The sequence below is a fragment of the Labrus bergylta genome, chromosome 20, assembly GCF_963930695.1.
Source record: "Labrus bergylta chromosome 20, fLabBer1.1, whole genome shotgun sequence".
Classification (NCBI taxonomy): Eukaryota; Metazoa; Chordata; class Actinopteri; order Labriformes; family Labridae; genus Labrus; species Labrus bergylta.
Genome location: NC_089214.1, coordinates 15,217,294 through 15,239,361, shown reverse-complemented (window position 1 = coordinate 15,239,361; position 22,068 = coordinate 15,217,294). Strand labels below are relative to the sequence as shown.

The 22,068-nt window shown below is 41.3% G+C and overlaps 1 protein-coding gene across 1 annotated transcript; it reads right to left on the bottom strand.

Moving 5' to 3' along the window:
- Window positions 1–125: 125 nt before the first annotated feature.
- Window positions 126–21,608, bottom strand: zcchc2 (zinc finger, CCHC domain containing 2). The gene is made up of 14 exons (XM_020658016.3): window positions 20,421–21,608; window positions 16,965–17,085; window positions 16,132–16,202; window positions 14,391–14,462; window positions 13,606–13,706; window positions 10,744–10,847; window positions 9,754–9,804; window positions 8,458–8,518; window positions 8,166–8,259; window positions 5,935–6,002; window positions 5,725–5,804; window positions 4,834–4,950; window positions 3,093–4,742; window positions 126–2,204 (listed from the first exon to the last, which is right to left on the bottom strand). Exons 1-14 carry the CDS (start codon window positions 21,249–21,251, stop codon window positions 2,143–2,145), a joined length of 3,483 nt encoding a protein of 1,160 aa, XP_020513672.3. The 5' UTR covers window positions 21,252–21,608; the 3' UTR covers window positions 126–2,142.
- Between the last annotated feature and the right edge of the window lie 460 nt (window positions 21,609–22,068).

Sequence of the window (22,068 nt, the reverse complement as noted above, 5' to 3'; positions counted from 1 at the left end):
CTGAGCTTTAATAGACATACTAATATGTTAGCTGAACGGTGAGGCGATAAGAATGACAAAGAAAGTGACAGCTTTGTTTCAAACAAGTACACTTTTAAAAAATGTCAAATTAAAGTTCAGCATAATGCGTGGTGCTTCAATAGTTTATTGAGTTATTACACCAACTTTTTAGTAGTTTACTTTAAGGCTCCTCATTCATTAAGGTTTCCTAAATGTTTCAAACTCTTCTAAGGCTGTTCATGACATCATTAGGACACACAGTTTTGCCAGTTGCTGTTTCTAGTATCTCAGTTCAGAAAAAAATGATTTTTCAGACAGCTGAAGTTGCTCAGGGCAACATTAGTTTTATTTCTCTATTAATGTATCGAGCACTCTATATTACCATATTTCTAAATTATGGGAGCCTAGCCTGTCTGTTGTGTACATAGTATTCACTATCCTTGTCTTTGTAAGTACAAATTCAGTAGCTGCTCAGATCTCTGTACTATGTTGTCAGACAGTCAAGCTTAAAGTATTTAGATGAACAAGTGTCAACAAGCATCCATTATTACCCAAGTGGTTTATTCTATAAACCTCAGTATGCTTCAAACAGGGAGCTTGTTGAAATTATCAATGTCGGACAGTTTCTAAAAATGATCATATGGATTTAGCTGCTACAGCCTCACTTGGTCTGGGATGGGCTTCAACAAACGAGCTAGTAACATCCATTCAAAATACTGACAGAAAAATTGCATCAAGTGTGAATGAAATCAAAATAGCTTTACTGTTGAAAGTTTACTTGTATATAAATACACACTTAAATATTATTTCTCACTTCTTACTATTCATAGTTCTTCAGTTTGACATTTAAACAGTGTTAGCTTCTGTGCTCAATAATCATCACTGCAGATTCCATTTAGACATTTCAAGAGCCAGACACAAGGAAGCACTGAACAATTAGAGCTACACAAAATAACCCCCAATCCACACAAAGAGAAAAATAGAAATATGAACAGATTGAATGACATGTGAAAAAAACTTTTCAGTTAAAATTTCAGGCTAAGAGGATTACAAGTTCTTGGAGCAGGTAAAATGTTTGACTTGTAAGCTACATGGTTGGACAGTTCTAGCTTATTTGAAGCAAACTGCGGCCTAATCAAATCATTCCAAAGTGGTTCAACATTTTTGATCCGGTATTAAGAGGGAAACACTTAAAAAAGTCAAATGGGGCTAGTAATCTTCAAAAGATCATAAATCAATACAATATAAAACATTTTTTTTGTGCTAATAATACTGAAGCTCAGGGGTCACAAATATCATTTTAAGAGCACAAACATTGCCATCTGTCTATCATTGTGTTTTACTCCTGTAGTTACATTTAACTTCATCTCTCTAAATTGTTCCACATCTGACCAGAACAGTCGAAATAGTGGATTGAAAGATTATTCGTTAAAAATGAAGGTGAGATGAAATTCTAACATTAGTATTCAGGGACTGTTTTAGTTCACGTGTTCCTGCCTCACTATGGCGCAAGTCAAAGAACTTAAAAACTGAAGAAGAAAAAAATAAAATACAAAGCAGCAATTACCTTCCATCTAAACATCAAGTGGCAAAAATGCATGAAGGTGTACATTCAAAACCGTAAAGAAAAAAAATCAAATAAAAACAACAAACCTCAAACCATTTTCCTTACATTACTGTTTTGATTCTCGTTTTAACCCTTGAAACTGCTGTACAATTCTGTCGGACTTTAAAATCCTCGATGAACGGTAATAATTAGGAAAAAAGTATAAATGTGCTGTTTTAGAAACATCTAAAAGAACCTTTTTCAGCCTCCACTTGCATGTAAAAACACATTTCCCAGAATCTCTGAACTCCCTAATAATTAAGTAATAAGTTAGTCATTTCCCACCCTCAGTGCAAAAATATCAAAAACAAGCTGAAAGGGAAGGGAGCAGGAGTCACATGACACTGCATCATCTCCATGGGAAAAAGACTTTCTCAGGCACAAGTACTTAGGATTTGTCCACTGAGCCCTTGACAGGTCACTCTTTTTGAGTCTCCCCCCGTGTGCTAGTATACAGTGCAGGGGGGGAGAACAGAAGGCTGTCTGTGGAAATGACAGCAGAGGAACTCCTCTTCAGCCTTTCTTCTTCGTCTTCTTCATTCAGCATTGTCAAGTGCTTCTGAAATGTGGGAGGCAGCGTACTTCAACCGGAAACCACCTGCAATGCAAACACCAACACACAAACAGACCACATGCACACATACAGAGATGCATCCAAACACACACAGATATATACAATCAGTGGGCAGTTAGATAAACAATATTACTGAAGGTAACTGAGGGGATCAAGTGTTGTAAGGCAGGGTTTTACTTGAAACTTATCGGGTGTCTTCTTAGAAGTTTAAATGTACTGAAGTACACGTTCAGGTTTCAATTTCAACTCACTTAAAGTAACGTCAACAAAAAAACTGACAGTTTGAGCACAGTCCTAGCAGTCCCTGGTTTTCTGCTTCTTCATTTTTTTGAATGAAAATTAAGTTCACAACATTTTAGTGCAATAAAATATCACTTTTTTTATCACATTTTTGTTGTTATTTATCACCTATACATCAGTATTTGGCCAAAAAAATTACATAAAAAAAGAAAATTACGCAGAATCAAAGATTTCTCTCTTTGCTGTTTTGTGACATCTTAAAAGATATTATATTGGTGCATGACACCACGTTCGTAGAGATTTTCAAACCATTGACCAGCAGCACATGGTGCTACCAACAGGCTAGGTTCAAAACCTGAAAAGACTGTGCGACACGCTTCCCCCCCAAGTAAATTCTTGTCAGAGAACGTTTTCAAGCTGCTGTTAGTCGTCAATGGTTGAAAAACGTCATTGTTTATTTTGTTCTTTGGCAGTAATGAGCCTTTGAAAACAATTCTAGTAAACCAAAATGAGGCAAAGAAGACATTGCACTCATAACAAAACTTGGAAAATCTATAAAAAAGGTGAAACATAGGCTTTAAAAGAAGTGAAAAGACTCAAGTGACGATGACCAACTGAGTTGTGAAAACTAAGGGGTCCTCTGTTTGTCCCTGTTCCGTGTAGCTGCACTACCTTGCTGTGTGGAGTCTATGGAGGGCTGGTTGCACTCCTGAGCATAGTGGCCACTCACACCACAGTTATAACAGGACACATGGCCATTCTTCTTATTGACTCCGCCTCCTCCAAGTGCAGCCGCAGCAGCAGGCAGCATGCTCAGGGGGTTTGGGTACACATGCTGGTACACGCGCTGGCAGAACGATGCGGATGCCATCTGCTGCTGCAGGTTGTAGTTTGCGGCCACCGCTGCAGCCTGGGTGCCCAGCATGTGTGACGGCACCTCTGCATGACTGTGAGAGTGGGTGTGGAGGGGGCCGTAGGGTGAAGGATGCGTTGGAGGTGGAGCGGTGGGAAAGAAGGTGGGCAGGGTGGCCCCGCCGTTGGCCTGATGAGGAGGCTGGGCCTGGGGGAGGTAACTGTTACTGCACAGGCTCGTGAGCTGGAACAGGTGTGGCGGGACGCTGAACACTTGCCGCTGAACACCTGCCATCTGGTGTGCGGGGAAAAACAGGGGTGCCTGGCATCCAGAGGCACCACTGACAGTGTTGTTGTTGCTGCCGTTGCCTCGGCTGCCGCAGTTGTTGTGGCAACCACAGGTCCCACAGCTTATTGGTTGTTGCTGCTGCTGCTGCTGCTGCTGCTGCTGTTGCTGTGTCTGCTGCTGCGAGGGCAATTGTTGCTGCTGTGATTGCTGAAGGGTAAGAGGGTTGCCAGGGACAACAGGGGCACTTCCACAGGAAGAGCTGCTGTTGCTATATGATGTACAGTCACTGTGTGCAGTGCTGTGAGTAAGAGCTGGACTGAGGCTGGGTGCAGGTCCAGGGGTATGGGTGGGCACAGCTGGAGGAACAGCTGTCTGTACATGTCCAGGAGATGGGGCTCCTCCAGTGGCTGCAGGGGCTCCTGTGGCAGGCATGACGGAGGTAGGGGCAGAGGGCAGGGTGTAGGGAGAAGGCATGCCTGAGGGTAAGGTTAAACCAGGATGTTTGGCGTGAGATGCCTCCACATGTGGCAGACACGGCGCCAGGCCTGAGCTGGCACTGGCCGGGTCTTGGCATGGCAGAGACTGCTGAGGAAGGGAAGAGAAGGAGGTGGGGCCAGGAGACAAGACACTGATGGCCCTAATGGGGGCCTGGTGTGGGGACTGCGGGGCAGACGGAGAAGATCCACTCCCTGAAGCTCCATCACTAATACCTTGGCTGTGAGGCACAGCAGTTTTGAACCTCTGAACCAGAGGCTGCACAGCAGGACTTCCTGTAGGATGGAGGCCCAACGGTGGGATCCCAAATGTTCGGAGCATGTCCCTCTTTTCTGGGTCGCCAACAAGTCCAGGAACAGCTGGAGGCACTAGGGGCAGCTGCATCATCAGGGCCCCAGATGAGGGCTTTACATCCGGGATAATGCTTTGACTGGGAGGTGGGATCAGTGGAAGTGGAGGGTCCACAGCTCCATTAGGGAGCACATAGGGCAGAGGATGCATGAACGAGAGAGGAGGGAAGTCTGTGCTGGTCTCGGGGCAAAGAGGCTCCAGCTGGGCCTGATGAGTGTTGGAAGACCGAGGTCGGACAGCGGAGACTTCCCCCACCACAGCTGGATCAGTCTGGTGACCGAAGAACAGGTCAGGACCCGGACCTTTGCTGGAGTCATCCGAGTGGCTGTCTGTATCTACAGTAAACAAGATAGAGGGCAGTGAGTACACTACAGGTGCAGGCTTTGATACAAAGGTTGACTTTAGACATGGATTGAGCTGTTTTACCTTTGTTGTTGTCGTCCTCACTCTCCATACTTTCTGGTCCTCTGTGTTGAGGGCTGGATGGAGAGCTGTAGCTTTCTGATGACATTTCACCAAATGTATCTGGACCTGAACCTCCATCTGCAACAATGTGTGGAGAACAACAGACAAAAAAGGAAATCAGACCCCACTGAAGATTCAACATATGAAAATGTGCCAGAAACCATTTGAAATAATCTCCTTGGCAGCCTATTGAATTGTAATCAATGTAGACAACGATCGCCACTCTTTAGACGTCGGCATATCCCAAAGCATATATATTTCTCTGTCACAGCGGACAACACTTCACCACTTCCTCGCTGCTTATCCCAAAGAAGACAAATGTCAAATTAACCGGACTTCTTTCCGCGGACTAATATGGTTAGAGTCAGTCCTACCTTGTGGGGGCACCAAACATCTCAGGCAATATTTAGCTACGCACATATGATAATACAGTTACTGGATAGTTTAGAAATGGGTCTTTTGGTAAGGACACGCGTGTGTACATCTATTCTGTTGGGGATTTATCAGTGACAACCATTCAAATTGATTCTAATATCGACAGCAATGTAACATTTATTGCGCTGGGGGCTCAGCTTGTCTCAGATTTAAGTAATGGGGGGCTTTGAGGAGAAGAGGTTAGGAACCCCTGCTTTAATGTCAATGATAAAAGCAGCGCCCCTAGTAATGGTGAGGGATACTTGCTGCCATGCACAATAGGCAAATCAGAACCAAATATTTATTTGACTTAACCTGTTTTGAATTTGATTCTAAACCTAATACACGGTTCACTCTGACCAAACCAGGAGGGGCAACACTCAACCAGTGTAATTACTATTGCACGTGACAGCTTCATTTCAAATCTGTTTCACTCACCTTTCCTCTGAGGTGACAGAACTGGTACATGCCTACCATTAGCTACAAAGGCAGCAACACCCTTCCCCTTCCCCTTGTCCCTGAAAAAAAAAAAAAAAAAGACAGAGAGGCTGTCAGTGTAAGCATCTGACTTTCAATATCTTAAGTCGATATTTCCCACATCATTCTTGATGGCTACAAAGTTGCTGTAACCACGATCAGTGAACCCACCGGTCTGTATTCAGGCCTCTGCTCTTTGATTTAGTGACTGGGTGGCTTCTCTTGTCAGCGTCCTGGTTCTGTAAGGAGAACAAGGAAGTCAGATCTGCTTCACAAGATTCAACCAGAACTTAAACAGAGTCTGTGAAGTTTAATAGAAAATGAATCGAGGATTTCAGTGCTTGTTGTCATCTTTATTATATTTTCTTCATGTTTTTTTTTTTTTATTATTTCCAGTACCACTGCCTCATGTGATTTAAGAAAAAACTGTTTTTGTCCAGTTCTAATGAGTAAAAAGTAAATATCATATAGTCCCAACAGAATACAATAACTTGTTTAGTTTCTCACAAATGTAAAAACAATGAGAGAAAAAGATGAGATGTAAGCAGAGGAAAGTTTTCAGCAAAGGCTCTGATTTTTAAAATATAACCCAATAATAGAAATTCCCTATTTCCAAAGGTTCATTGAGTAAAGTGGTATATGCTTATATCAAAGTGGTATATGTTTATATCAAAGTGGTATATGTTTATATCAAAGTGGTATATGTTTATATCAAAGTGGTATATGTTTTACATGTATTTATTCATAATAACTATGTACGATGTACATTGTATGTAACTTCTGAATTGAGTCCTTTTTTAATCTCCATTCAAATCAGGACTTGAAGTGAGAGGTGGACATACTGTAGGCACTGGCTGTAGGCTGTGCCTTAAAGCTGCACTTCTTCAGTTGGCCAGCAGAGGGCAATTCCATGGGTTGCAATAAATGTAAGCTAATGAACAAAAATACCATTCTTAATGGATTGATTACCTCTGAAAATATCTGAATAAGTGTATCATCTCAATCTCTAGTTTCAAGTCTTTTTCAACATGTCACGATGTAATCATGTCAAATAGTCTTTAAAAGCAGGGTATGCTTTACTTGTAATTTGTTATTCACCCTGTTGTCCCTCTTCTAGCTCCAATAAAAAGCAGAAATGACGCAGACACATTTCCAAACTTAAGGCTTCAAGGCACAAACAAATGGATGATGATGTCATAGTTATTGTGTACAATTCCTTTATACAGATCAAAATGATTAATGCATTTAGGAAATTCCCAAGTCACGATAAACTGTCTATTTTTGGGTTTTCTGGTTGACAAGTAAGTATTAACAACCATGAATAACCATGTGGACTTTCTGAGGAACAATCCCACCCTGCATAGTATACCTAAACTACTCATAACACAGGAAATCAAATAATTGCCTATTAAATTAAATCAACAAACAATATTTGGGAATAAACATAGCTTAGTAGGGACGAGTAGTCCAGCCGCACAGAAAGACATTTGACATTTGAAAAGTGTTAAGCCTGTTCTGTGACAGGAGACAGACAGAGAGCGAGATAGCGAGAGAGAGAGAGAGAGAGAGAGAAAGAGAGCTCCATGCTGTGTCAGCAGAGGGCTTTCTCCCCTCCCACTCCTCCATACACACAGTCTTGACCTAAATAAGTGAGATTAGCGGTGAGTACTCCCATTCACGTGGCAGTGTGTGACACACACACTCACTCACACACACACACTCTGACCCTCACACATGCCTCTGCCTCATTCGTGAAACGGAAAAGCTATTTTAACTCAATACTACGGGCCTTCATGTAAAATGATTAACTAGCGTTCGAAGAATTCTCCTCAGCTGGGCTTCTGAGCTTTAGAGTTGAGTTAATCATTAGACCAACACTGCTGACTATCTGTGCTGCTGTTACATGACAGGAACCACTTGACCCCCTTCAACAGCGCAGCAGGCCTACAGTCAATTCATTATTGTGATTTTTGTCTTTTATAGGTAGAAACTAAACAATGTTTGCATGTTGACAAAATGACTTCTACAGACTTTAGAAAACAACTTGTCAGGAGACACCTTGACTTTACCTTCAAATGGAGAACTAACTGACACTAACCTAAGTTTGAAGCTGATTGTTTTCACTCCTTTCTAAACAAATTAAGTGTTTAACAAATGGCAACAGCGTGATTGATGCGGGAAACGGCCTGTGCAAAGATTGTTTCTCAGCTTCAAAAGCCTTGTTGTGGAAACGATACATCTGAAGGATTTTAATGAGGATCATTAGATGATAATCGATGTGGGGTACGTAAATGATCGTTTAAGTGACTTTCATTTTTGGAAAGAAACCAGCAGACTAAGTGAAGATTTAAAGCAGAGATATCTGTCCTTTTTTTTAAACCACTCTGCTGCCCGGCCCTCACCTGGTCAGCCTTCCTCCTCTCTGCAGGACCGTTGAGCTCTGCAGTGTGGCCCCCCCGCCGACCATCTCCCTGGGGGGCCTTGGCACTGGAGAGACTGGTGGAGATAGAAGAGCATAAGAACTGCCATTAAAAGTGTGTTTATCAATCACAAAAAAAGGCCATTAAAAATGTATTCTCAACATATTTCACTGCCTTTACATGATTAGATTTACGTTGAACATTTTAATTCATATTTATTTAAGAGTTGTTGGTTATGCTATTTAATCGATGAGACCACAGACTCTCTCCTTACCCTTGACATGGACTCTTGGTCCCGTGCTTTTTCTTGTGTCCCTGAACGTACGACTCTAAGTCTGCAAGGTGAAAAAAAAAATATTCAGGAGGTCAGGTCAAAGCACTGACATACATTACTGGCACTCAGAAATGCAACACATCAAACTGAGTCAAAACATTCCCCTCTCTTATTGTTCCATTGATTTCTGGCCTTAAAAGGAGACAATAACAGAAAAAGAACAAGAGCAGTTTAACTTAAAACAGGTCATTTATGCAGTGTGGCCAGCTGCAGGACTTGCCCCGAGGACGTCAGATTGCTTGATTCATTTGTTCTGACTGTAGATGCAAACACACTATTGACCTTACCGGGTAGTAGACATTGACACTGAACACACATACCTGGATTTTTCCCCCTGGAACTAAAATCTCTTAAGAGGAGCATTCGAGTTGGAAGTCCAGCTCAAAGGGATAATTTCTTTTGTTTTTAATTTCATTTTCACAGAACTCTATTTCTATGTTTCATACACACAGCACTGCTGTAAATGTTTGTTGATAATGGAGCTATTATTGTGGCAAAACTATTTGAATATGCGTACACAGATCCAGAAATTGCCACACAGATCCAGAAATGTGTAAAAAGATCCAGAAATGTGTAAACTAATCTGCAAATATGTAGACCAATTTCGAAATGTTTACTTATTTACTAATGGCAGTGAGTTTATTCAGCTGTAAATCCTGAAAATACACACAAATGATTGCTTACAACTGAGGGGGGCCTCTCCATTGGCTGTCATTTAGTGGCAGCCAATGGCACATCAGTGGGGCTTGTTGCCCTGAGCTCAGGCTCACAGGATAGGCTGCGTAAAGCTTTGCCTGCACTGTACAGGAAACGAAGTTCAAAAACACAAACTACATAATGGACCCTCCATCGTATTTCTACTGATTTAACATAAGTACAATAATCATGAGTACAACCTCAATCCAACACTCACAAGATCTTCTGGCAATAAACATTCTTACACGAGTATGCAGCAGGCCGGGGCTGAGGTTACCGCTGCTCCAGCTGAACTCAGGTCAGCACGTGATCAGGCAAATATAGCCGTGAAATATGAGGAATTGAAACAGACTCGGCCTTTCCAGCCGACCTCCAAAAATAAATACTAGTTAACTTTTCATGTTTACTAAGAAGCTCCAGCTACGACTGCAGGCCTGGTTAGATCCTTCCAAATTAAAAAAAAAACAGGCTACCACGTCTACACTCCACAGAGAGAAAAATAATACAGGAAATATGTGGAATCATTTCACTTGTTCTCACCTTCTTCCTGACTGGAGTCTCCTTGGTAGGCCTTACCCAACTGGCAGTTACCTATAAAGAAGAAGCAAGTTGTGTTATTGACAGCAGAACCACATTTTGGTCAGTGGGCTAGAGATGAATAGGTTTCCTGAGCAGTCCCCACTTTTGGAATAAAACTCTGACTTACTGTACATTGAGTCATTTACAGGTCTGCCCTTTATGTTTTACAGAAGAGTAATATCCTGTTTGAATTAGGGCCCGACCGATATGGGATTTTTGGGGCTGATATCAATATTGGGGAGAAAACAAATCCGACACGGTATATCCATATAGCAGACCGCACATAGTGTCTTAACCTGTACAGTTCATTTCACCATTTATATTGTACTTATACCTCAATTTTTTTATTTATATTTATCTTATCCCATACATCCATTATCTTCCGCTTATCCAAGGTCGGGTCGCGGTGGCAGCAAGCGCATTAGGTCAACCCAGCAACGGAAAAAAAACCTCGAAAGGGAGGCGTCCAGGAGGCATCCTTAACAGATGCACACACCACCTCAACTGGCTCCTTTCAATGCGAAGGAGCAGCAGCTCTACTCCGAGCTTACCCTGAATGGCCTCGGATTTGGAGGTGCTAACCCTCATCCCAGCTGCTTCGCACCAACGGGACTGGTGACAAGGGTCAACCCTGGCGCAGGCCAACATAAACCAGAAACGTGTCTGACTTTGTGTCGAGTGATGCTGCAATGCCCGAATTTCCCCTCGAGGGAACAGTAAAGTTTTATCCTATCCTATCTTATCCTACTTTGCTGGTGAAAGAGAATTGCTCGTGTAAAAGTATGAAACTCAAATGAAATGCCATTTGACTAGTGAATAAATCTCAGTGCATATCTGTGATAACCGATAGTCACTGGATATGCTAATAATTAATCTAAAAAAAAATTAAAGCAGCAAAGCTTTTAAGGAGAAAAAGTTCCCTGACATGTAAGAATTTACTCTGGTACTCACATCTAGAGCAGGTGGGTTTTGAAGAATAACTGGAGTCACAATTGAAGAAGCTGCAGACCTTCCTGGTCTGTCTGAAGACTGGAGGAGCCGACAGGAACCTTTCCCTGCAGGAGCACATTGAGGAAGAACAGGGGGGGAGGGGGCTGTTATGGCATTTTTCTTAGCAAGAGAAACAGAGCAAAAGGATAAGACATTAAAGGCTTCACACACATCATGTAAAAGTTGCCAACATTTGTCTATTTTCTTAAATACAATGTCATGTTCCTGACGATTGTTTTCTTCAGGATTCGCATGGTTACAAAATATTTTACTGTCTCAACTTATTCTGGCTCCCACTGCAATGTGTATAACTGAGACGTCACTTGGGGGATAATGCTGAGGGTCAAATAAAGTTTGTCATTCTTTTGGTAACATTTTAAATAAAGGTCACAACAACTATTAGTATAAAAACTTGTATTCATTTCTAACTTACTTGAATCATACCGTCAAAATCCAGAATATAAACTGAACTGGCATTTAGGATGTAGTCTGATTTTAGGGGTCTCCCAGAGAGAAAAAAGGTTTAAACTTTGTGCGATTTCAACTGTTTTAAACTAAGTCCACAACGTGCAGGTTCTTCACAGCTCTGTAGCTTTTTGTTTTTGATATACTTAATTAATCCCCAAGGGGAAATTCAGTTTTACACTCTGTTATTTATAGGGACAGGCTTCTCACACACATGGGCCCGAATCACACACATGCACATGATAAGACAGTTTCATATTTGACTAAAATTCACAGTAAGTAAAGGACATATATGTTTTGTCCTCAGTATGCAAATGAAGCTTTATGAATACAAATACATGCAAACATCTTCAATTGTTTTACAATGCCAATACATGCAGACACTGTAAAGCAGTTAAGACATTGAAGCTAAAGCATATCCTCTAACATTTCCTCTGGTCCACAAAGCCTGGACCAAAACAAAGAGAGCAGCAGACTGACTGCATTGCAGCCGGTTTCAGGGCAGAGCTTCTGGAGTTCAGGCAGTTAGGTTTCATTTTCCCAGAGTTTCACTTATCACAAAACGAAACTGATGGACAGGATACTTCTTTCTTTTGTCAAGCACAGCTGACACGATGTGTTTGCACGTCATGAAAAAAGCATGCTAAAGACACATTGGGCTGGATTTGAACAGATAATCATGTAGTCTGAGTGAAACTGGACGTGATAGAGCAAAGGTTTTCATTTAGTGAGACGGACTCGAGGGGTGGGGGGGGGGGGTGGTTGGGTTACTTGAGGTGAACTGACCATATTGTTGTTTTGAAAATAACAGGAAATGACTTTGATTAGCTGATTTGGATGGCTCACCAGAACAGTCACACACAGCTGAAGCCGCAGCAAACAGCTCAGAGAATCTACCGTAAAAAGCAGCGTTCGTTTCGAGCGTAAACAAAAAAAAAACAGACTGATCTTTAGTCATGACATTATGTCTGCTTAGGTCGACATGCCACACTTATTGAAGTGAGTTTCAAGAAAAGGAGAGCGAAGCTGACTTCTCTGTCCTTGAAGGAATCAAAATAACAAAACATAATGACCACAGTGGGGACAGCAGCTTTTCTTTGGTCAGCCTTGAAGTTTGCAATCTTTAAAGCCCAAAACATTTCCATTACGTGTCACTCAAAGAATCCAAAGTACTTTATTGGTATCCCACCATGAAATATTTAACACAGGATGAGCGTTAGATATAAGTTAAGGAGATCAGTGGCTGCTAAAGTGAACTGGCCCTTTTCTGAAGTTCTGAAGGCACTTCTTTGAGTCAGTCATTATGGATGCACTTTGAAAATATCAAGGCTACATTCCTCATATGGAAGTGAATTATTTAACAGAAGTTCTAAAATTCATTCAATATTTTAGAAAAGAAAATGACAGCCCAAGAAGTCCCTGCATCCACCTTGTGTTATTTCTTAGCGGCGGCATCTTTTTTTTTTTCATTTGTTTTCAACGAGGAAAGAAAGTTTGCAGCAGAATGCGATGATTGAAGTTCCCCGAGTCTTTTTTCTGAGTGCTACTTTATTTTAGTGCGACCACTCCAGTTCATAATCTCTCAACTTTTCCGAATGGCGCTGGTTTTTTTTTTTGCACCGGCGCTCTTTTACAAATGTATATTCCCCGTATTTTTGATCGTGTCTTGTATCAACATCCTCTTTGCTCCATGTCTGCTGTGGGTGAAAACTCAACTATAAAACATGCAGTAAAAAGTAACAGAGCAGTGTCAGTCATACAGCGGCCATTGTCAACAGACTGTTGTCATAGAGACAGGACGGACTTGCAGCGCTTTTCTTCTCAGCGCAAAAACGCTTCATGCAAGCGCCACCGAGTGCACAGCCAGCGCTTTTCTGCCAGGATAAAACACTAGGTGGACACAGGGCCTAAGTATTACACACTGGGTTAGACAAATTCCTAAGGTATAACACTTCCTTTGTGACACATATAATAAAAGGAAAAGGCGATTTGTTTGAAGAGACATGGGGACCCTCTTTACTGCCTTTGTGAAAAGTTTTGATCCGTCAGATGATGAAGAGAAGGAATCAGCTTTCTTCCATAGAAACCTCAACTTACTATTAACCTTGTGGAGGTAATGAAGTGTCCCTTTTTTTTTTTTTTTTAACCTTTTTCACAATTTTAAATTTATTTGTACAAGAGATGGCTTCTGATCTAAGAGGAAATGTGTTTAAATGTCAAATGTCTTTGGCAAACATCAATATGTTGTGACTGTTTTGGAACTAAAATAAGTATAAAACAACTCAAATATTTTGGTATTAATCTTGCAACTTCCCCGTTATCTGACCAATTGGGCGAGTATATCTGCTTTTACTGTACCTGAGGTTCTTCTCCACCTCTCTGCTCTCTTTCTGGTCCCCCTGGTTCAGAAGCCTCAGGATGCTCTTCTCAAAAGACTCGGTACACTGATCCTTAGGAAGCTGCAAAGAAAAGAGGACTCATTCGTAAGACTTTTTAACATTACATTTACGTTATGAGTATATCTGTTGTCAACCTGTCAAGTCTGTTAGTGTTTTTTGAAGCTCTAGCAAGGAATCATTCAGAATATGTAGTCTTCGCCCAATAAAATGTTGTCTGGACTTAAACCTATCACTCCATATTGTTAGTTTGTACTTGGATCTTTGGAAAAATCCCCTGTACACAAGTTCTGAACTGACTTTGAAGTGACTGGGTTATCCACACAACGCGGGAGAAAAGAGCTGAGAAACCCTCAAGCTCTTTTTTCATCTTATTAAGTTTTTCACTGTCTTCAAACATCTTTAATGTCTGGCTACATTCCTCATATGGAAGTGAATTCTTGCTGCAATCCTGTGTTGACAATCATTGCATGCTCTGGCAGATGGATATGATTACAGTGACAGTAAGCCAGCATGGACAGTGTCAGGACCTAGTATCAAAGCAGCTAAAGCTTTTAAATTCTGAATTAAATATGTATTACTTTGGACTTTGTATAATACAACAGGAGCAAAAAAAAGTCCTTAATGTAAATGGGTTTCATCGGGAAATGTTGGTATTCTTGTCTGTGAGGCGAGTCAGAGGCATGCATTATTTAGTCTCCTTTGATATTGCGCTGAAAAATAAATCAGTTCAACAGAAGCACGTACCTTAAGAAGGAAATTCTCCAGCTCCAGGTGGGTTTTGGTCACATTACTCGATGATGAGTCAGACCACTTCACCTAAAAAATACAACAGAGGACATTCTCCATCAGCACACACAATTCAATCAGAAAGATGACAACAGCTTTGCCATGAAGGAAATGTGACCATGCTTGTGGTTCTTGGGAAAATGTCACAGTAGAAAGAGAAATTGGGACAGATAAGACGACTCCAATTTATAACCAACACCTGAAAAAGCCAACACAACACAAGAACCTAATTGTAAACATCTATGATATAAGTTACAACACCTCAGATTCTTTTAGTTTATGTTCCAACGATAATACTTTTTTGTCTTTTTGTCTTTCAAATAGAATTGTTTAGTTTAAGAGCAGAATGGAAAAGTACACCACTGGACATTAAAGATGAGGTTGTAAAGCAATAAAGATATGTTTGCCAACATCCCATTTGTGTTAAGACACAGGGATGTGATATCTTTTCTGAGCTGTATGAGCTCATCAGCTACTCGTGACTGTGACTAACTGTATTCGCCTTTGGAAAACATTAATAGAGGGTAGAAGAACACCACAGTGTTATTCTTAAGACTAAATATGTGAAGAGAGGAATCAAATGGAATGGAAAGTAATCCAAATTGGCTGACATTAACTGCAAACCATGAGATTGATTGTATGGACCTTTAAAGACTTGTTAGGGCCTTTTATGGAGGGAGGCTGTGCAGAAAGTTTTAGAGTATAGTTTTAGTTGCAACTATTTAATGAATATAATTGTTTCTAGGACTGATGATATTCATGTTTTCCCCTTGTAATGACAATACTGAATCATTTTCATTGACTTTAAGAATCGTCACACAATATATATGTGCACCAATAATGTACCAATTGTGCGACATGTTGAGAATGAAACCAGCCTATTTAGCTTGTTGGTGCAGCATGTGTTTGTATGTGTGTCCATTGTGTCTTTGCATGTGTGCATCAATGGGTTGGTTCAGTATAAACAGATGGAGAGTTAGAACAGCTCACTGTTGTGAACGCTTCTGGCCTGAATGTGGAAGCTCGGTAAAGCCAATGGGGCTGTTAGCCTCTCCTCTCCATCTGTCTCAGTGAAATTGTATTTCACTAAATGAGTACTAAATGCTCCTGTTTGTAACTGTGAATCCATGCTTTGAAAACATTCATTTTCGAAGAAAAAAAAGACAAGCCCATCGGCATTGATGCGCTGCCACCAGCCTAGCATCAAACTGATACATAAGAGTACCTAACAGGAGCCGGGGAGGAGCGAGTGCAAACGCCATACTAGTGCAAAAAAAAAAAAACAAGAATATAAAGATAATCTGCCCCAGGTTTATACACATGCATCAATTAACTTCCACACATTTCCAGATGCAAACATCATGTAGAAATCTATTTGACATGCATGAACAGCAACAGTCCATCTTCAGGCGATTCCTGTTATGATCTGATATCAAGCTAACATGTTTTAATGGCAGAGCATACATCCAGGGAGTTGTTAAGTTGCAGACCAGGAAGCGGGTGTGTGTGTGTGTGTGTGGGTGGGTGGGTGTGTGTGTGTGTGTTTCAGGAAACACAAGACAAAACGACAATGTTTATAGTCGGAACAAAGTTGTTTTTTCATCAACAAACACAGAATTACGCTTAAAAAAACACTTCTGTTAGGCATCTTTACCTAATTGAAAGGTGTGTGTTTGTTTGTGTGTGTGTTATCACCTACCTCAAAGTTGTATTCCTTGTCTATTCTAGTCCGAGAAATGCCCCTGAGCACAATCCCCTCTATGTGCACGGCTGCAACAACAAAGACATGTGACAATCTATTAGAACTCAGGTTAGCAGATTGGTGGTGCAGCTACGAGGCCGAGCAATTTCTGAGTCTGCAAACACTTTCTATAAACCAATGTCAGAGTCCATTTAATTATCAGTGTTATTACAGCACCTATTACAAATCCATCAGGGCTTTTTTATTTGTTAAGACAATTAACTGCTGGAAGGTTTTCAAGTTGCCAACATAAAAAAGTATATAAAGCGCTTGTGCAAAAACAGAAAGAAAAAAAAATAGAATTAGGTTCAGAATTCCAGTAAATGATTCTGCCTTACTAAAGAAACCATGTTTCTACCTAGCGTTTTTTTTCCTCAGTGCCAGCTTTTTTTTTTTTTTTTATTAGATTTTTTAGTTGTTTTCAATGAGGACGACCATAGCTGAAAATCTTTCAACTTTTCAGAAAGGCACTTTTGATGCCACCGGCTTTCTTTTCAACATATACGATATCCCCCGTATTTTTGCCGCCAATGGATTATGTTGTGTACCCACATCCCCTTTGCTCCATGTGTGATCATCATAGAGACAGGGCGGACGTACAGCGCTTTGATGTTCAGCGCATACACGCTTTATGTCAGCACTAAGTGGACACAGGCCTTAGTCTGGAAGTTCTTTCCCTCCCCCAGAGTTAAATATAAGACTACTTTTCCCATCTTCCTGTGTGTACAACACAGTTATTATTTGAGTAAAAATAATTCCTATTTAAACATTTCCGCAATCTTTCAATTCACCTTCTCGTTGTGTTGCCCACCGGCTGGAGCGTCGGCTTTGGCAGGGAGGATGGGAGGCTGTACAATCCCCCATTCCCAGCACGGGAGGAGGCAGGTAATCTGCCTTCTGACCCAGCAGCTCCTGCAAAGGAAAAACACACCACGTAAGTAACTCTTTCTTCATGGTCTGTTACAATCTTCCGTCTTCAGTTACATCACGAAACACAGTGTCAAAAAGGCATCTTGCCTTTTTTTTTTTGTCAACCTGGCTTAACTTTAAACATCAGGTCAAAGTTGAACTACATGATTGTGATTAAATCCTGATACCCTTTAGTGTGTATTCTAGTTTTCTCTAATAAAATTGGGCTCTGGCATTAACAGGGAAACCTACAAAACACATATCTAGCAGACCTAAATATAGAAAAGAAACATTGTTAACAATTGAAGGGGGGGAGGGGCTTCTGACGGAGTAGTAACCGGAGGAAGGATTTGTTTTGCTATTGAGTTGAAAAAATGAACACATTTACCAGAACATTCTCATTATAGGTTGTCGTTAGTGAATGCTTTGTCACAGCTCTTTGACCTCTGCTATAATGGTAGTGTGTTTTACTTCCTGTCTATTTAATTGGTCAACATGGAACGCTCTGTGTGGTTACATTTTGGAAAAAAAAAAAAACACACAGGTGAGGTACTCCAGTGAACGTCCTATGTTACGTAGCTCATCTATTGCTCTCTGCACGTAATGCTGCACTGAATGGGTTTCATTTGTAGATGTAGACGTGACAGGTCACCTCGTGTCTGCATGTCCAAGAACTGTTGACGGGTCAATCTTTAATGTATGGGAATGACAACGGGCTGATCTTTCTCCAGAATCAAATAGCATTTAAATGTTGCATGGACGAAAACCAAAAAAAAAAAAAAACACCAAAAGGAAATGTGCCCAACTGACAAGAGCTGAGCTAAACCAGCCATGTAAACAGATCACGGTGATGTTTAAAAGAAAAGCAACTTAGGCATGCTGGCCTATCAATGGTGGCCGAAACTGACATTATATGTTAACACAAAGAAACCCCCTGAACCGCTGTTTGTTTTCCAACCATCCTCTCACTCACTGTTCCTCCCTACATGACACAGTCCAGACTCATACATGGCATGCTCGATTGTATTAAAAGCAGTGCATCTTCTGCCAAAAACCTAGACTCACACTGATGGCAACTCATGGATTCATCTAGAACAGGAGGAGCCCTGCAGGGAGATTTAATTGGATGCCTATTTAAAGGTTCGCTCAACATAATAAGTCAGCATTAAACAAAACGGTAGACGTATTAGACAGAAGCTGATTGTTTTTACACTTACACTTTTTAATAAATGCTTTACTGATTGGTAAGTGGCGTTTCATTTCTAAGTAGTGTAAACTGCCATGTGCTCCATGCCACAGACAAACACACAAAGACTGAATGAACTCAAGAGGTGAGGGTCCATGTGCTGGTGGGAGGCTCTGACACATGAGAGTTGGCTTTGCATTCCTAACATGACAGGGTTTAACTTTAGGTTGAGATTTGGTAAGGGATTATTTTTTTTTCCATTCCAAATGTTTCGCAAGTGTTGAAACAATCAGTCACTGGGACAGAAATGTCTTCCATGTGTTGTTTCGTATATTTCTGAGGGAGACCCTGGGCTCTCTGCGTGCGCTCAGAGGCTCCACTTCATAAGATATAATAAAATAACATAGAAGACATGTGATGGAAAGAGCCGGCACAGTGAGTTGGTGTTGGGTTTTTTTTTTCAACGTGTGACTACGTTTAGAGATGACACAACATAAAAATAAGCAAAGCGACCTCGATGGAAAATATTCAATATTGATAGACGAACACATAGATTTGACTGATGGACACAAGGACGGAATAAGTGCCTTAAGATATCTAGTTCCCTTAAATTGCTAATAGATGCCAGCTCTAAAACAGACCAAACATTACTAAAAAAAAACAAGATTATATTGCTTATTTTAGTTGTTCATCTGTGTGTCCCAGTATCATTTTGTTTGGTTGGTAGCAGCTTCCTTCACTATCTCCACCCTACTACGAAATCACATTGCGTTTACCAAAGAATACATTTTTTAGACGAGATCAGGATCTCGTAATTATGAGACAAGGATCTCGTAAGTTTGGTGAATGCAATGCGCTTCTGTACCGCCAAGCCCAAAATGTTAAGACATCCAAAAATCAAAGCCACACCTGATCTGTAAATGAAGTCCTTCTCACACGCTCTGGTTCTCAGGCATGTCTCCATTTCATGTTTTCTCTTTGATTGTTTTTTTTAGGCCGTGTTTGTGTTCTGACGTTAGACATTTAAAAAAGAAAAGAAAGTGTGCCTATCAGGAAAACTCTTACTCTAATAATTTGAGTCATTATTTGTGTTGATATTCTCTGCGTCATCATAACTACTGTTTCGAGTAAAAGAAACTGAAAGCAACAGGTGTTTCTCTCCACATTACCAATCAGAATACCACATGACCTTATCAAATCAGTGCAGTCAGCTGATGCACTGTTTCCTTCCAATAAAAAAATAAAAAAACTGTTGCTTGTTTTTAGATCAGGGGTGGGCAACTGGCGGCCCGGGGGCCACATGCGGCCCCCATCAACCCTCAATGTGGCCCTCAGGTCAATTTTTACATGATCAATGAATTGGAAACATGAAGAAAATGTGACAAAATCTGCCATGAACATGAAAACCAGAAATACGTCCATAATAATATTTGATCACTGGTATATTTTGAGTTCAATTTGAGACATATATATATATATATATATATATATATATATATATATATTTTTTTTTTTTTATAATTGATTCATAATTGATCGTTTTTGTTGTATACTACAATCTGGCCCTTTGGCAGGGAGAATTAAATGAATGTGGCCCTTGCCGTGACCAAAGTTGCCCACCCCCTGTTTTAGACAGTCACACATGTGGCTGTGTCCGAAATAGTGCACTACATAGTCCCCTACAAAGTGAGTAAGGACGCAGGTAGCACTGCATCAAGGTCCTCCCTTAACTGGCTCGATAGAAAGTCTTGGAAGTTGCAGATTGTCGCATGAATAATTCAATATCAGGAAAGCAATGGAGGACACTTTTAATAGCCGCTTATCACCCAACAAGTCAAGACTGTTTTCACACATTGCACACAGAACAGAGAAGGATTTCGGTATATGAATCAAAAGCGTACACTTTTTTGGCCGCTGGAAGTTGGACTATAACAAATGAATTAAATGAAAACATGTGTGGGACGCATTCGAACATTGTGTAAGTGTTTTAGAGTCGACCAACTTTGTGTTATCAGTTATTTAACTACGCGTGAAGATATATCAATTGACCTTGTAACTTTGTCTAGTTCTGGTAAAGTGCTGCCCTCCTTCATGCTCTCTGAAGCAGGTTTGGGTTATATCATTTAAAGTAAGCAACTGGTTGATTAATTACCGATGTCTGGGCGTTTACTCCGAGGCGACTTTGCCGTCTCTCCTCATCTATAGCCAGCTCTACTTTGTCAAGCTGCCCTCGGATCGTCTCCCTCTGGTGGAAGTGGAAAGCTGGGTGCAGAGAGGCCATGGTGAACAGCAGAGCCAGCTGCTCCAGAGGTCTCGCCGCCGTGTCGTCGTCGGAGGTGGAGGAGGAGCAGGAGGAGGAGGAGAAGCCGCAGGTCTGCTCGGATCGCCCGTACACGTCCCCGGCCTGACACGCCGGATGAAAAGAGTGGTGGAGGGGCTCCCTGAACGGAGGACGGGAGAAGTCATAGTGTTTGAAGAACAAGCTCGGGTCGACACGGTTCATTATCCGAAAGAGTATCCCGGCGCATTCCCTGCTGTCAGAGCCGAGGAGGGAAAGGTAGACGAGGAGTTTGGACCTCACCACGGGGTCAACCACGTCGGTTAAGACCCCTAAATCGTTCGGACTATTAGCCCTGAACTCAAAGTCTCGTAAAACGTGATAATCTTTCCTGGCGAGGTCCTCTAGGTAAGATCCCAAAAAGCGGAGCTCCAGCGGCTGGCACATATGAAGCAGCCCGCACATGAACTCGATCCTCTTGGCGGGGTTCAGGTGAAGGCCGAACCACTCGAATACAGTCTCCTTGTCCAGCTGGGATGGGTACACGTAATGTCCGGGCGACTCCTCCGATCCGTGGGACCCCGATGAGGGAGGCACAGCCCTGGGAATACGTCGCTGCTCCGACTGATCCCATGAATCCTCCTCGACCGTTTCGTCGCCTCCTCCTTCCTCGCCCGTTTTCATCGGTAGCTTCATTTTCAGCATTATCAGCGCTGCGATTTAAGGCATCAAAGTGTAAATAACCAACCACGGAACATTGTTGACAACTTACGCCGCTTCTTAATGTTGAAAATAGAGGTGACCAGCCTGTCGTTTTACAGTGTTTTTACTATTCGCTAATCGTCTGACGAGGGAAGACTGTTACAGCTTCTTTTTTTTTTTTTTTTCCTAAGCTACTTTCTTCTTCTACTCCTCATTTCCGGCGGAGTAACAAAGCACGGCTGATCACACTGCTGCCACCGGGCGGCGGTGAGTGGATTTGCTGCTTTGCACATTTAAATGAATCATGACGTTTACACAAATGTTATTAACTGTATGTTCGGTTTGATCAACTAAACACACATCATAGGGACAAAAATATCACGGCCAGACTCTTGAGTCTGTCTATTTTGGGGTTTCCTTGGTAGATCTTTAACTAAACTTTTTTTATTTTTAAGATCCAAATTTAATCCAAACAAAATTTCTGTCTCCTAAATTATATTACAGTATTTTTTTATATACAGTATCTCACAAAAGTGAGTACACCCCTCACATTTCTGTAAATATTGTATTATATCTTTTCATGGGACAACATTGAAGAAATGACACTTTGCTGAAATGTAAAGTGGTCAGTATACAGCTTGTATAACAGTGTAAATTTACTGTCCCCTCAAAATAACTCACAGCCATTAATGTTTAAAACGCAGGCAACAAAAGGGAGTACATCCCTAAGTGAAAATGTCCAAATTGGGCCCAAATAGCCATTTTCCCTCTCCGTTGTCATGTGACTCGTTAGTGTAACAAGGTTTCAGTTGTGAATGGG